A 13458-nucleotide genomic window follows, 5' to 3' on the forward strand; every position below is an offset into this window, starting at 1 on the left:
CAACTAAGGCAGTTGGGAATTTCTTCTGGTTTCAGGTGCCTTTAATGAAGATCTTGGTTACCAGTGGAAAGATCCAAGGAGCAGAAAGGATCCTAAATCACATCTTTCATCAATTCCTGCACATTCAACCGCAAGTTACAGTTTTGTTTGCCCCTCAAAGCTGGACATAAACTGGGAGAGGATGTTTCAAATGAGTAGCATAAGACTAGAGATCCCCTCAGGAGGACAGTGGTTGCTTTATGTCCTACCTGGGACACTGATCTTGGCCAAACATCCTCCAGTTCAAGGAGTGAGCAGCAGCAGTCAGCACAGAGGGAGCTTTGACTGACAAACTGTGCTAGAACTGCTTCCTACCAGAAAATAATGCATCTCCATAAAACTGTAGAGCCAAGAGCTCCAAACTGTTCCAAAGGTCATTTTAAAAGAAAAGGAACTAAGCACAGGAGTAAAATAACTATATCTAAAATAAATAAATAAATAAATAAATAAATAAATAAATAAAATAAGAAAAAGAAAGATATATGAGAAATATAAATCTGCCTGCAAATGGAGTTACTGATCACACATGTTCATGAGGTTGTCCCAATGACCAAACACTTCTATAAGCACTTCTGTACCAATTATTCATCACTAATATCTCTAGCACATCTTTAGACCCTCTTCCACGCCAGCACCTCCCTTAAAAATTGAAATCTTTAATCTGGGCAAAAATAGAGAATAAAACTGATTATTCTGCTAACAATTACCAATCCAACCACACTTCCTGAGGAGCTGGTGAGGCTGGGATCTCCCCTGGAGATGTGCCCTGGAGCTGTCCTGTGGTGGTGTTTTGTGAGGGTCCCCAGGACGAGGTGAGAGATGAGAATTTGACTCCATGTTCTCAGAAGGCTGATTTATTATTTTATGATATTATATTAAAAGAATGCTATACTAAAATGATACCAAAGAAAGAGAAAGGGTACATCAGAAGGCTAAACAAGAATTATAATTAAAGCTCCTGACTGACTCCTCAGAGTGTGACACAGTTGGCTGTGATTGGTCATTAATTAAAAACAATTCACATGGAACCAATCAAAGTTGCACCTGTTGGTAAATGATCTCCAGACCACATTCCAAAGCTGTCAGATAATTCTGGTTTTCATTCTTTCCTGAGGCCTCTCAGCTTCCCAGGAGCAAACCCTGGGCAGAGAGGGTTTTTCAGAGGACATCAGGGTGACGCTGTGCCTACCTTGATGGCGGTGGAGGCGATCTGGATGTGGTGCAGCCGGCGCAGGGTGCTGTCCCTGTCGATGAAGTAGGAGGCTGCCAGCTGGTGCAGGGTCTCCAGGGTCACCACAGAGCTGTTGGCACTGGGGTCGCTCCCTTCTGACCTCTTGCTCAGCTTCCGCTTGTCCACAAAAATTGTGAGCGACTCCTCTCCTGGGCAGGGAGAGAGAAGCCCCAGCAGGCATCAGTACAGGGAGATTTTGTAAACATTCAACTTGAAGAACGTACAAAATATGTTTATTTCCAAGGTCATTTAATAAAGTCTTTCTGTGTTGGCATAAAAGAAAATGAAACCAGTGTAATACTCGAGGTGTTTGTTTGTTTCCTTCTCTCGTCGCTGATTTTAGAAGAAAGGCACCTTGTTACACCTTGTTATGAGCAACCATGTGCTTTCTAATCGATTCAGCAGTGCCTGAAATCTGATAGAACAGTTGCTTTGAACCAAGTTTCTGTAACTGAAAAATGTGGGGGTTTCAGAAAGTTGGTGTTTTTCCAAAAGAAAATAGAAGCTCCGGCACCTTGTGTTGTGGATTTCTCACTTCCTATCTCTTCGTAGAGACGTGGATAAATACTGTTGAATTCAGAAATTTTAATTTCTGTAAGATTATTGAAACCCAAAAATCTGACTTGCTTAACTGAGTGAGTTCTTAGGAACGTTTTCAGAACACACCTACTGATACTGTCAAATTTTCCATGTTTATCATCTAGTTCATGGATATATTCTTCTGTGTTTCAGGCTAAGCAAGAATTTATTCATTTAGTAAAGCGTTTAGGCAAAACTCTTTACATCACAAAACAAATTGGAAAAGTAATTTCTGGACCCAGTATTTTCTTCTGTGCAATTTATGTCTAAAATAAATTGGACAGAAGTAAATTTCCTCACTCTCTGAGTGTGTGTTTGGTAACCCACATCCTTCAGCATTTAGCTCAACAATTGATGAATAATGTCATTATACCTGGATTTTAGGTGCTGAACAACTCCACTGAGTGCCTTTTCCTAGTTCCTGGAAAGGAAGTTACCCTGCTAAGGTCTGACTTGCCACTTGTGCTACTTTCACTGCTCACCCATCTGCTGCAGTGGCACTGTGCCCGTGCAGAGGATGCCAACTTCAGATGGGATTATGTGCCAAAAAGTAAAAGCTGTAGGATAAAAATCCAGGCTGAAAACATGACATCATCTTCAAAGGGAGCTAATCTTGGTGGTGAGCAATGCTAAGTGAGGAACGTGTGCCTCTGTGCAGGAGATCACCTCTGCTGGCAAATCCTGACTCACAAAATTTGTCTTTGGCTAACACGAGCACACTCCTTGCTCCCCAGTCTACACTCTGTGTTTCCCAGTCTCTCAGAAATTCAGAGGACAGACAAGCCCATCAGACCTTACACAGGCAAAACTTGCATTATACAGGAGGCTTTTATCTAATCAGACCTGCAAGGCTTCTCCAGAATATTCCTTTTGTCCTGGGAGGAACAGGTGGCTGTTCCAGCTGGAGCTAACCTCAGTGTCCACCACTACATTCATGTTTCTCCTCCTACAGTTTCCTAATGGGTCATTATTTTGTGCATGAAGTCATCAATGCAGGGATTAATTGCCTGGAGCTCCAAAGAACCAGGAATTAGCACGGCCTCCTTAAGTACCAGGATTTCCCCACCCAAATTATTTAATCTTTCTGCTGCAATATGTGCAGAGAGATTAAATTGCAGTGAGGAGGGAACTGGGAAAGCACAAAAAACTCTACTGACCTGTCCCCTGAGAGAAATCTGCCATCAGAGCCTGCTCTGGGTTCCAGCTTTGCTGGCACTCAATCTGCCCATGCAATAAAACCTGACCTGTCACAACCTGCCATGTGACTCCAGCCACCACAAAAGATGTTTCTGGGATCAAAAGCAAAGGAGTGGGCTGAGGTTTGAGCCAGGGGTCGTGGGCTTTGTGCAGCTGTTTGTGGAGCTGCAAAGAAATGGTTTAGAACTGATTTTAGGAAGGAATTCCTCCCTGTGAGCTTGGTGAGGCCCTGGAATAGTTTGCCCAGAGAAGCTGTGGCTGCCCCTGGATCCCTGGAAGTGCCCAAGGCCAGGCTGGATGGGGCTTGGAGCAAGCCAGTCCAAGGATGCCTTCCAGCCCAGACCATTCCATGGTTCTGTGCTATCAGAGAAGACAACAGCAGAACTCAGAGGGTGAATATTGGCCAGCAACCAGTTCAGGCTGCACAGGTTAGGTGCAAAATGTTTCTGGGAGCATTCTCTCCTCCATGCTTTCCCCTTTTCCAGAGGTCTGAAGTAGTTTATTTAGATTAAAGTGGCTTTTGCAAGGTCAACCATCTTTCCACTGAAAATATAATTAATTGTAAGGGCAGAGAAAACAAGGACTTAAAGCTGCAGAAAATCTCTGGGAAAGATTAAATTTTTTTTTTTTTTTTGAGATTCTTTGTGTTTCATTATCACAAGTTATATTATTATTTTAGCAGAGCTTGTTGAGTTTTGTTCACATAAAAAAAATCTCAGGCATTTTCCTGTTCCTTGCTCTCCAGGAGCAGACAGCAGAACTGCAACAAAAACTCCCAAACCAAGGACAAATGATCCAAATCTCAGGCCCAAGAGCATAAACAATGTGGGCTGAAAAGAGGAAAACAAGAAGGATGGGACTGCATGGGCTAAAGCTGGAATTGGACAATGAGCTCCAATATGAAATGGAGAATAACTTATAAAAGTGAGAGACCCTGTGCCTGGTTGTGCAATTTGTGCCCATTTTGGTTCACCTTGGGTGCAGCCCTGGCTGAGTTCTTGCGCTGCCCAAGGTGGATCCATTGAGGCATTTTAATAAATCCCTGCTTTATTCTTTAACTCTGCCCAGCCCCTGCTCCAGGTCAGCCTTCACAAGGCATCATCCCCACACCCTGACAGATATATTTGGGTGTTCATTCTCTGTAACCAGACTGAAATTACTTTGAATGCTTTCATGGCATCTCTCACAAGAAGTCCTGGCTCATCACTGGCATTCCCAGGCACTGTGCTACCAGCAGGTGCCATCAGGGGCAGTTCAAATATATTTGCTGCCCAAAAGACTTTTCACAGAGTTTTTCATCTGTCAGAGCTGATTGAGCTCTTCTAGAAAAACTGGGCTCCCCTCCACATTGGTGCTTAGGCACCCCTGTCCCTGCAGAACTGTGAAAGGGCTGCTCCCTTCAGCACCCAGAGCTTCAGGGTTGGGGAAGTAACACTGCCAACTCAGATTTGGGGAAGGCAATTTGAGTTTTAAGTTCATTTGGAGAGAATTGAACCCATGGCAAAGAGACTCTTGTGTCACATTGAAAACATGGAGGAATCTTGTTTTTCACTGGTTACTGTCTGCCACCATGAAACAGGCTAAGAAGACATCCGAGCATCAGCTAAAAACAAGAGTGATTTAGAAAACAAGGTTATGAATTTTAAGAACTGAAAAGGAGTAATGACAGTGAACATTTATAAAACATGATTATTCAGCATCAAATCCTCCCAGCTGTGCTTTTCACAAGCTCTGAAAGCAGCATTTGCTCTCCTTCTCAAAATTCAAGAGACGCTAAACTTCACTTTCTCAGGTCTGAAGGAAGTAGCATGGAAACACACAATTATGCTCACAAAACAATTCCACATAGCCCAATGGGTGGCTCAGGAAGCTCTCAGTCACTACAGGGATGTTTTATTGCCATGTGGGGGCTGGCCCTGACAGAATGTCACTGCAGGGGCAGGGGACTGATGTTCATGCTCTTCATGAACACAGTGTCCAGTCCTGTCCCCACCAGCCCTGGAATATGCAAGCTTATAACTTAACTTCAATTTTTAATTCTTGCTAGGTTTATAGGAGCATATTGTCCATTACATATATTTATAAATTCTACTAGGTCCCAACAATACTGCTGTTAAAATAAAATAAAATAGGTACATAGAAATGTACCCAGATATACAACCTGTCTGTGACCATTTAGATGCAAGGCTCCTAAATAACAACGATATTCAGAAATTAGAAATTAATTTTGCCTTCATCTTAAAAACATATTCAGGAATTATTTAAATTATTTAAATTATTAATTATTTAAATAAAAAATAAATATCCATCAGCATGGTGGAATTGGAATAATGCTGTAACAACTGTAACTAAATATAACCATCTATTGAAGGAGTAAATATATTTTTTAATACATAACCATACATATTCATATGATATAAATAGTTAGTGCTATTTCCTTCCTCAGTTGTTGAGAGAGTTTGCCTGTACCCACATATTTGGAATAATAAAGGGATTATAGGCCTTGATGTTTCGTATTTTCATCTGTAGACTGGGAAGTGGTAGGAAAAGGCAGTGATCCAAGCAGTTCCCATCACTTCATGTCAGAAAGAGAGGAAATAGGAATAAAAGGACAACACTCCAAGGTAGCTACAGCTGAGCATAACCCACAGATGCCTTCTGAGAGCCCTCTCTTAATCCACAGAAATGTGTCTTACACAGGACTAAAGGTCTTTGGTCTATGAACTCCTCAGAGGTTTCCGATTAAATAAAATACCTCAGCTACTACCTAAATAACTTCACCTAAATAAATACACCAGTTACTACCAGCTAGTGGAAAATCTATTCCTGTCTGGATCACCAAAGGTACCATTAGGGTTTTATCAGGTCATTTTCCCAAACTAAAGCAGATGCTGATGGAAATGCACAGGCTCAAAAACGATATAAATTAATGTCAGGCCAGATGTGGTATCATTTCCATGGTTCAAGTGAATAACAGTGCACGTTAATTCTATACAGACCATCTGTTTCAGGATTTAAATTTTTTCTTCATTAAGTAAACGGGAGAGGAAAGAAAGCTAATGTGTTTTGTGCTTCTTTTTTTTCCCTCCCCTTAGGTTCCATAACCTTAAATTCTGGGGAATTTACATACCCAGATGGGAGGGAAGTGTGAGTGGTGTTTGCAAATCTGATGCAAAATTTTCAAGTTTCTTTCTCAGTCATTTGAGACTGTGCCCTCCTTCCCTTATTTGCCCATAGTCGGTGTCTTACCTTGAGTGCTCTGGAAAGCAAAGGTCGCATCAGCACTTAGTGAGAGTGCTAATAAATCCTTCAGAACCCTTTGAGATTCACTCTTTTGCACCACCTGACAATCTCCCCCCTCTCTGCAGGCAGAATAATTGGCAGCTCCGGGGGAATATCAACGAGGGGCAGGAAAGCTGGGAAGGTGAAGGTGTAACCATCACCCTCGCAGGGCTGTGATCGGTGGAGAGAGGCTGGGGTCCAGCTGATCTGCCCACACCTCTTAAGAATGTCTGCTTTAAAGACAAAACTGCCTCTTTTCCTTCAGATTCACCAAGCCTTCAACATCAAGGGCTATTTCCTGACCCGGAGAGCTGAATGGATTGATGGTCTGGTAATGAACACCTTGAGCAAAGATGACTGACAGCAGCAGTAAAAATAAATCGACCTGGAATTTCAGGTGACCACTTAGGCAGTTGCCTAACGAGGTTCTGGTTTCACAAGAAGATTTGGCATTGTCCTGAAAACTGGTTTATTCAGAGCAGTTTCCAGGTGCAAGTTCCTTGCAAAACCTGCTGTCTTCATCTTGCAAAGCACCCAAATCAGCCTCACTTCACCCAAACGCCTGGAAGGAGAGCCAATCATTCTGCTGTGCTAATTATGCTCATCACCAACTCCATTGCTTTGCTAAATGGCCTTTTCTGCAGGAGCAGCATGAAAGGGAATGTCTTTAAAGCAGGAGGGATTCAGTTTTGTCCTCCTACATCCATCCCACAGCTTCCCAACGTCCTCAAGCTCCGAAGCTCACATCTGGATTTTTGCAATGTTTTAAAGTGTAGCTCCAGCAAACTGCACCATCATTGCATGATGTTGTGGACAGGCAGAGGAGGAAAGTATGACAGCAAAACAAAAATTTATAAAAGAAAAGGATAAATGCAAGAAGGAGGGAAAGTCACAGTGAGTGCTCAGTCCGCTGGGTCACACAGGGTCCTTCCATCATGCAGCTGGTTATGGACTTTGGGCTTATGGCACAAGGAGATAAAATTTCCATAAGAAATAAAAGCAGTGAGAAATGTCACTTTCCACATTATCTTCTGGCAGCAAGAAATATGGAACTTTTTTCCCTTGGTTCTCATTTCTGGGCGCCCTTGAGGAGTGTATTTCTGTGTTTGTGAATAAAGACTAGGGAATGTTTCACAAACAACCATGTGCAAGAGTTCCCTTTATGCTCAAAGAGGGATCTTTATGGAAACCAAATGGTCACAGAGGCACACAAATCTTATCACAGCATCGTTCATTTGCCAAGTTTTCCTTTCTGTCCATGAATACAGATGATTGGGGATTCATTAGATAAAAGTACTGTGCACGCTCCGTTTGGTCTTCTGCTTTTAACAAGCTACATAAGTGACAAGCTTTCACAATAAAACAACTTGTAATTAAAGGGAAAGTACTAATACATTATTAAAATAATAAAAAAAATCTAATTATGTGTTAATTAAATATGGACAAGCATCTGTGGGAATCCCCATTCAATCCAGCCTGAAAATGAGAACTAACACATCCAGGAAAGTATGGGTTTATTAGCTACCTCATGAAAGCTTTCTTAGAAATTACTAATTCCCTGTAATTATTGTAATTGAACCAATTTTTCAAAGTATTCAGCACCCATCCAGTGATAATGGAAGGCAGCAGGTGTGCCTCAAATCATGCCTAAAAATTGAGACTAGGGACCTAAATCAAACCCCAAGTTAATATGAAAACTCCCTTTGACTTCATTAAGCAGTGACAGAGCCCAAAAGTCAACACTGCCTCCCTCTGAGTGAAAATTTGGGCAAGGCTGGGGCAGCAACAGCATTTTAGAGCCTTTCTGAGGTGAGAAAATGGTACCCGACCTCAGCTCCCCTGCAGCAAATCCTGAGGCTCTGGGGACACTACTGAAGGTCTAAGCTAGAATTTTCAAATGTCCTCAAAGGAAATGCCATTAAGTTTTAGTTTTTCTTAGGTCCAGACCTCCTGAAGGTTGTCAGCTCCGTGGCTCTGTGGTGATGCTGCTGCTTTGAGTGTAAAGATCAGCTGTGGTCATGTCAGACTGTTTTCCTAGAGCTGCTAGATCCTGTTTCACCTTGACAACGAATTTCATCACATGGCTGAGGAGCTACTGCTATTTACATTAGTTAATAATTAGCAGAGAGGTAGCAAGACTGAAAAATTATTTTTACCATTGGATGGTCCTTGAAGTGGGATGCATGCTGCAGCCAAAGCTCTAGTTCTTATGCTTTATATTTCAAGAAACATTTTCTTTCTCTTCAGCATTTAGTTTTCCTATTCAAATGTGCCATGTGTTCCATACTCAAGAAATCAGTCATTTATAAAACGTGTATGTTTGCATGGAAAAATATTCAAAGTAATTAAAAGAAATTCAGGGATTTCTGTTACAAATTGCCTGTCAACACACATAAATTGTTCTTCAAATTCTAGTGGTAATGCCGCAGAGGTACCAGTTCCCAAAATAATGATAGAAATTAGCCCTTAATTTTTAAAAATAACTAGAGCAAGACAGAAATTCCTCTTGTTTCTAGGATGGTCTCCTTCAAAAGGAAGCCTCTGTGAGCCATTTGGGTTGTTACAGATCTCAGCTATCAGCCAAGAGAGACTAGGAGGGCTCTCATTTCCTTTGCAAATGGCTGGGATTCAGTTATGAAATGTATTAAAAAGAACCATTCCTCAGGTGAATAAAGGATTTCCGACAAGCCTGTCCTGCTGGAAGGACACTCAATCACCAGAATTATCTTTAATATTATCACCCACGGTGGGATAGAGCTGCATTTCTAAAATGTCAGTTCATTGTGTAATGCCTGGATGGGTAATCACAGGTACTAATTATCTTTCATTCGGAACAATTTATGCTCTCCTTTGAACATTAGGCCTCTTCACTGGATTTCTTCAATCCATCTGGTGACTGGATCCCAATTATCCATGGGGCTACCCTTTCCAGATTAGTCTGGGGGGACTGAAAGGTGCAGGTTCCATTAAGTTAATGGGAATGACATGGCAAAGCCCCATCATCCCATTTTGAAAATGCAGTCCCACTGGTTAAGTGAAGACTAATTCCAAAAAGGGCAGCGTGACAATATAGGGATTTTCCAACGGACAAAGCAGTTTAAAAGTCTCATAAATTAAAAGATTGGTTGGAAATACTTGCTACTGGTTTTCTGGCTCCATTTCTGCAGGACTGCAACGGGCCCAGATATTTCTGTAAGGTGTTATTATGTTAATTGTTAATTGTTACAAGGACCACTTACAGAAAAAAAAGTCACTCTCCTTCATGACCTCAGAGCAGAGAAAGACCCCCAAAAGACATGGGGCAGCACAGCAGGAGCTCAAGTAAAGCACCTCCATCTTAGCAACTGGATTTCTTCTCTTTTTCTGCACAAAATTCTATACCAATAGAGAGAAGGAGTCCCAAGAGTGGGCAAAATCTGCTTCCACAGCGGGCACTGCCCATCCTGGTGGCTTGGAGGAGGAACAGATGCGACCAGCACTCTCAGCCTACCCCCACCAAGCTGACCCCCAACATCCCCAAGAATTCACCCTACCTCCCAGGGTAGCTGAGAGCAGGAAATGTGTCCCATATTTCTTGATCAGGTTCTCTGTGATCTGCTGGAGGGTCGGGCGCCGTCCCAGCAGCCGTATGTTGCGGAAGAACTCGGGGGCCAGCGGCAGCGGGGAGCCAAGGAAATTTCTTCTTTCCACAGCAAGATTGTTTACTTTCCAGCGGCCAAACTCTCTGGGAAAACAAAGCAGTTCTCGTTCAGAAATGTGTCATTCAGACAAATGTCCTTCATTTGCAAACGACTCTGCTCTGCTGGGTAGCTGGGGGCGACTGGCTGGGAATTACAAGGGGCCTTGACAGTGACACTCTGTCATGTGTTATAGACAGGACAAGCAACGAGGGTTATTTATTAGAAGTGGGGAAAGTACTCCATGATAAAATAATTGTTGGGGAAGAAATAAATAAAAACTAAGCCACTTAGGTTGCTGCGGCTCCCGTTGGTTTTGTGCGGGCTCTGATGTGAATGTATCTCTAAAACAACCCAATTTGGTAGAAACTGAAATTAAATAAATGATTGACCCCAATGTGGACCAGAAGCAACAGGTATTTTTGGTGAGAACAAGGTAAATTTTAAAATTGTAACAAGAAAGAAACAAATAAGAACGAAGCCGCTTAGGTTGCTGCGGCTCCCGTTGGTTTTGTGCGGCCTCTGATGTGAATGTAGCTCTAAAACAACCCAATTTGGTAGAAACTGAAATTAAAGCATGATTTACCCAAATGTGGACCAGATGAAGCAGGTATTTTTGGTGAGAACAAGGTAAATTTTAAAATTGTAACAAGAAAGAAACAAATAAGAACGAAGCCGCTTAGGTTGCTGATGCTCCCGTTGGTTTTGTGCAGCCTCTGATATGAATGTAGCTCTAAAACAACCAAATTTTTAAAAAACTGAAATTAAATAAATGATTCACCCCAATGTGGACCAGAAGCAACAGGTATTTTTTGTGAGAACAAGGTAAATTTTAAAATCGTAATAAGAAATAAATAAATAAATAAAAACTAAGCCACTTATGTTGCTGCTGCTCCTGTTGGTTTTGTGTGGCCTCTGATGCCAATGTAGCTCTAAAACAACCCAATTTGGTAGATCAAATAAATAATATTTAAGCCAAATAAATAAAAATTAAGCCATTTATGTTGCTGCTGCTCCTGTTGGTTTTGTGCGGCCTCTGATGTGAATGTAGCTCTAAAACAACCCAATTTGGTAGAAACTGAAATTAAATAAATGATTTACCCAAATGTGGACCAGATGCAACAGGTATTTTTGTTAGAACAAGGTAAATTTTAAAATAGTAACAAGAAAGAGTCCATGTCCTTTTGATGTTAAGTCACTTAGGTACAGAACTAGATAAATTGGATAACCTTAACACTGTCCCACCACATTTGACCTTACTGTGATAATTCCAGTTTTCTATACTTCTGGCCTCCATTTTGAGAAAATACAAAGACAGAAAGACTGATTCCTGAAAAGTGATGATGTTTCAATTGTAAGAGGGATACAAGTGAACTCAAAGACTCCTTCCCTTCTCTGAAGTAAATCAATGACAGCAGGGAAAACAAACAAGCTCATTGCACAGCAATAAACACATCTTTTATTAATTTACTTGCCAATTAAGATACCAGATAGAGCTATTAGTGAGAAGGACTCATTGTCCTCAAATCTAGACAGGACAGGCAGCCTTGGCAGTAACTTGGCTTCTCCCAGATACAGGAATAGCAGTTTTGGTGCCAGACTCTGGGAATTAAGGGCAAAGGCTCAGGTACAAAATTAACACAGAAGCAGGAATCAAAGATGCATCACAAAAAAAAAAAAGAATATTTGAGGGATGCCAGACACCATGCAGCAGCTGGATGACCAGGGCTGTGTAACACATACTAAACACTGGGATTTTTAAATACTTTTAAGTCCACAGTAAGCAGCAGAACCCAGATAAATAAATACATTTTTGTGCAGCCCTTCTGCTTTCCAGCATCCTCCTCTTTCTCTCCTGGATCCAGACTGCCTTTCCTCTCAGACACATTCTGGCAGATGCCATTTTTTAATCAAAAACAAACGTGAAGAATGATGGTAGGGAGAGGTTTCTGTAATATAACTGAAATTTAATGTGATTTACCAGTCAAGGGCATGAGGTTAAACGAGACCCCATAGTTCTTAAAGACTCTACACATCACCAGTGTGCTAAATTGCTATTTGGGAATTGCTTTCTGATTGGGGATTTTACATCTTAGCTGTCAGGTTTTGAAGTTTTCTCTCACAACTTTCCTGTTGGGAAACTAGAAAACCTGTAATTTCTATTTGCAGCTTTTATGGAGCTACTGTATATGAGTAGAGAGAAATGAAAAAAATTACACACAAATATTTTTTGCCTGTAAAGTGAAAAAATCCTCATTGTGTATATTGGTCACATTCATGCAGACATTAAAAACAGTGAATTACCCTGCACTGTAAATGTAATTTTCAAGTGAAAAACAAACCAAACCACCAAAAAAATTAATCAATTACAAAAAAAAATCTTCCTTTTTTTTTTTGTTGTTTAAATTCTCTGCTCTCTGGTCATATTTTTCATTTGAATATGTCAGAAAATATTGGTTAACTCTAGTTCCTTAACAGACCAGCAAGACAAACTTGCTTTGACACCAAGAAAATATCCCAAGTTTTATGTTGTAAAATATTTATTTTATGCCTTGAGGAAACGTTTTGTTCTAAGCTCTCTATATGAGCTGAGGTTCAAACACAATATTAACAGAAAAGATACAATTCTTATAAAAGACAGTTTGCTGCCACCCTTGATCTGATTTTCATTGTGAGTATTTAAGGACAGAGAAGACCACCCCAATCCCCTCAACCTGCCCCCTTTTTAGTGAACCCCACCAAATGCCTCTTGCTGTCACACCTTTGGGACTGGGAAGAAACTGTCCCCCAGAAAAACATCTCATCCTGACTTGAATTCTGAGGATTCCTCAGAAATCCTCTGCAATCTGCTGTGGCATTTAACTGCAGAGGGTGCATTCTATTTTCACTTTGAGCATTGCCAATGCCAGTTTCCAGTTTTTAGAGCTCTTAATGCATGCTGGGCAACTGAAAAATTTTCTAAATATTGGATACATTCTGTGCAAGCCATTACAGCTCTTGTCTGAACCCCCTCTTAACCTTGGGCTGAGCCCATTGCCATCCTTGGTGTCTCTCTGTCAACACTGGGCTCAGAAATTATGTCTCACAGCCCTTCTCCACAAGCAGCAAATCCTTTCTTGGAAGAGTTAAAGTGGAAACAGTGACCACATCCATGACAAATTCACAAATTCGGAAGAATTTCTGAGTTGAGGTTGCCCTGACCTACTACAAATTCATTTATTTACTGAATCCAGGGACTGGGTTATTCTGGCACTGAGAGAAACTTGCTTGGCTTAAAAAAATCTGAGTTCCTTCCACAGTTTTTTGCTACAGAAGGATTTTTTTATTTCTGCTGTAGGTTGAGAGAGGAAGTAGGCAAATGCTTTTGTAAAAGTTCTGTCTTTTTTTTTTTTTTGGTTCAGAACATATCAATGGGAACATTTATTAGTGCAGCAAGTAATCATCCTTTGCAAT

At 41.1% G+C, this 13458-nt stretch overlaps 1 protein-coding gene across 2 annotated transcripts in view; it reads right to left on the minus strand.

Moving 5' to 3' along the window:
* LOC311157050 (BMP/retinoic acid-inducible neural-specific protein 3) overlaps window positions 1–13458 on the minus strand; it is a gene marked incomplete at both ends in the record, with an annotated part of 176623 nt that overhangs the window by 79380 nt on the left and 83785 nt on the right. The window contains 2 exons of one of the 2 annotated variants that reach the window (XM_084211425.1): window positions 1229–1419; window positions 9862–10052. In XM_084211425.1, coding sequence (XP_084067551.1) covers window positions 1229–1419; window positions 9862–10052 — 382 coding nt within the window. The remainder of the gene's footprint in view (window positions 1–1228; window positions 1420–9861; window positions 10053–13458) is intronic. The other variant, XM_084211426.1, reaches the window with a different exon arrangement.

This window comes from Fringilla coelebs (genome assembly GCF_963513975.1).
Source record: "Fringilla coelebs genome assembly, chromosome: 9".
NCBI lineage: Eukaryota > Metazoa > Chordata > Aves > Passeriformes > Fringillidae > Fringilla > Fringilla coelebs.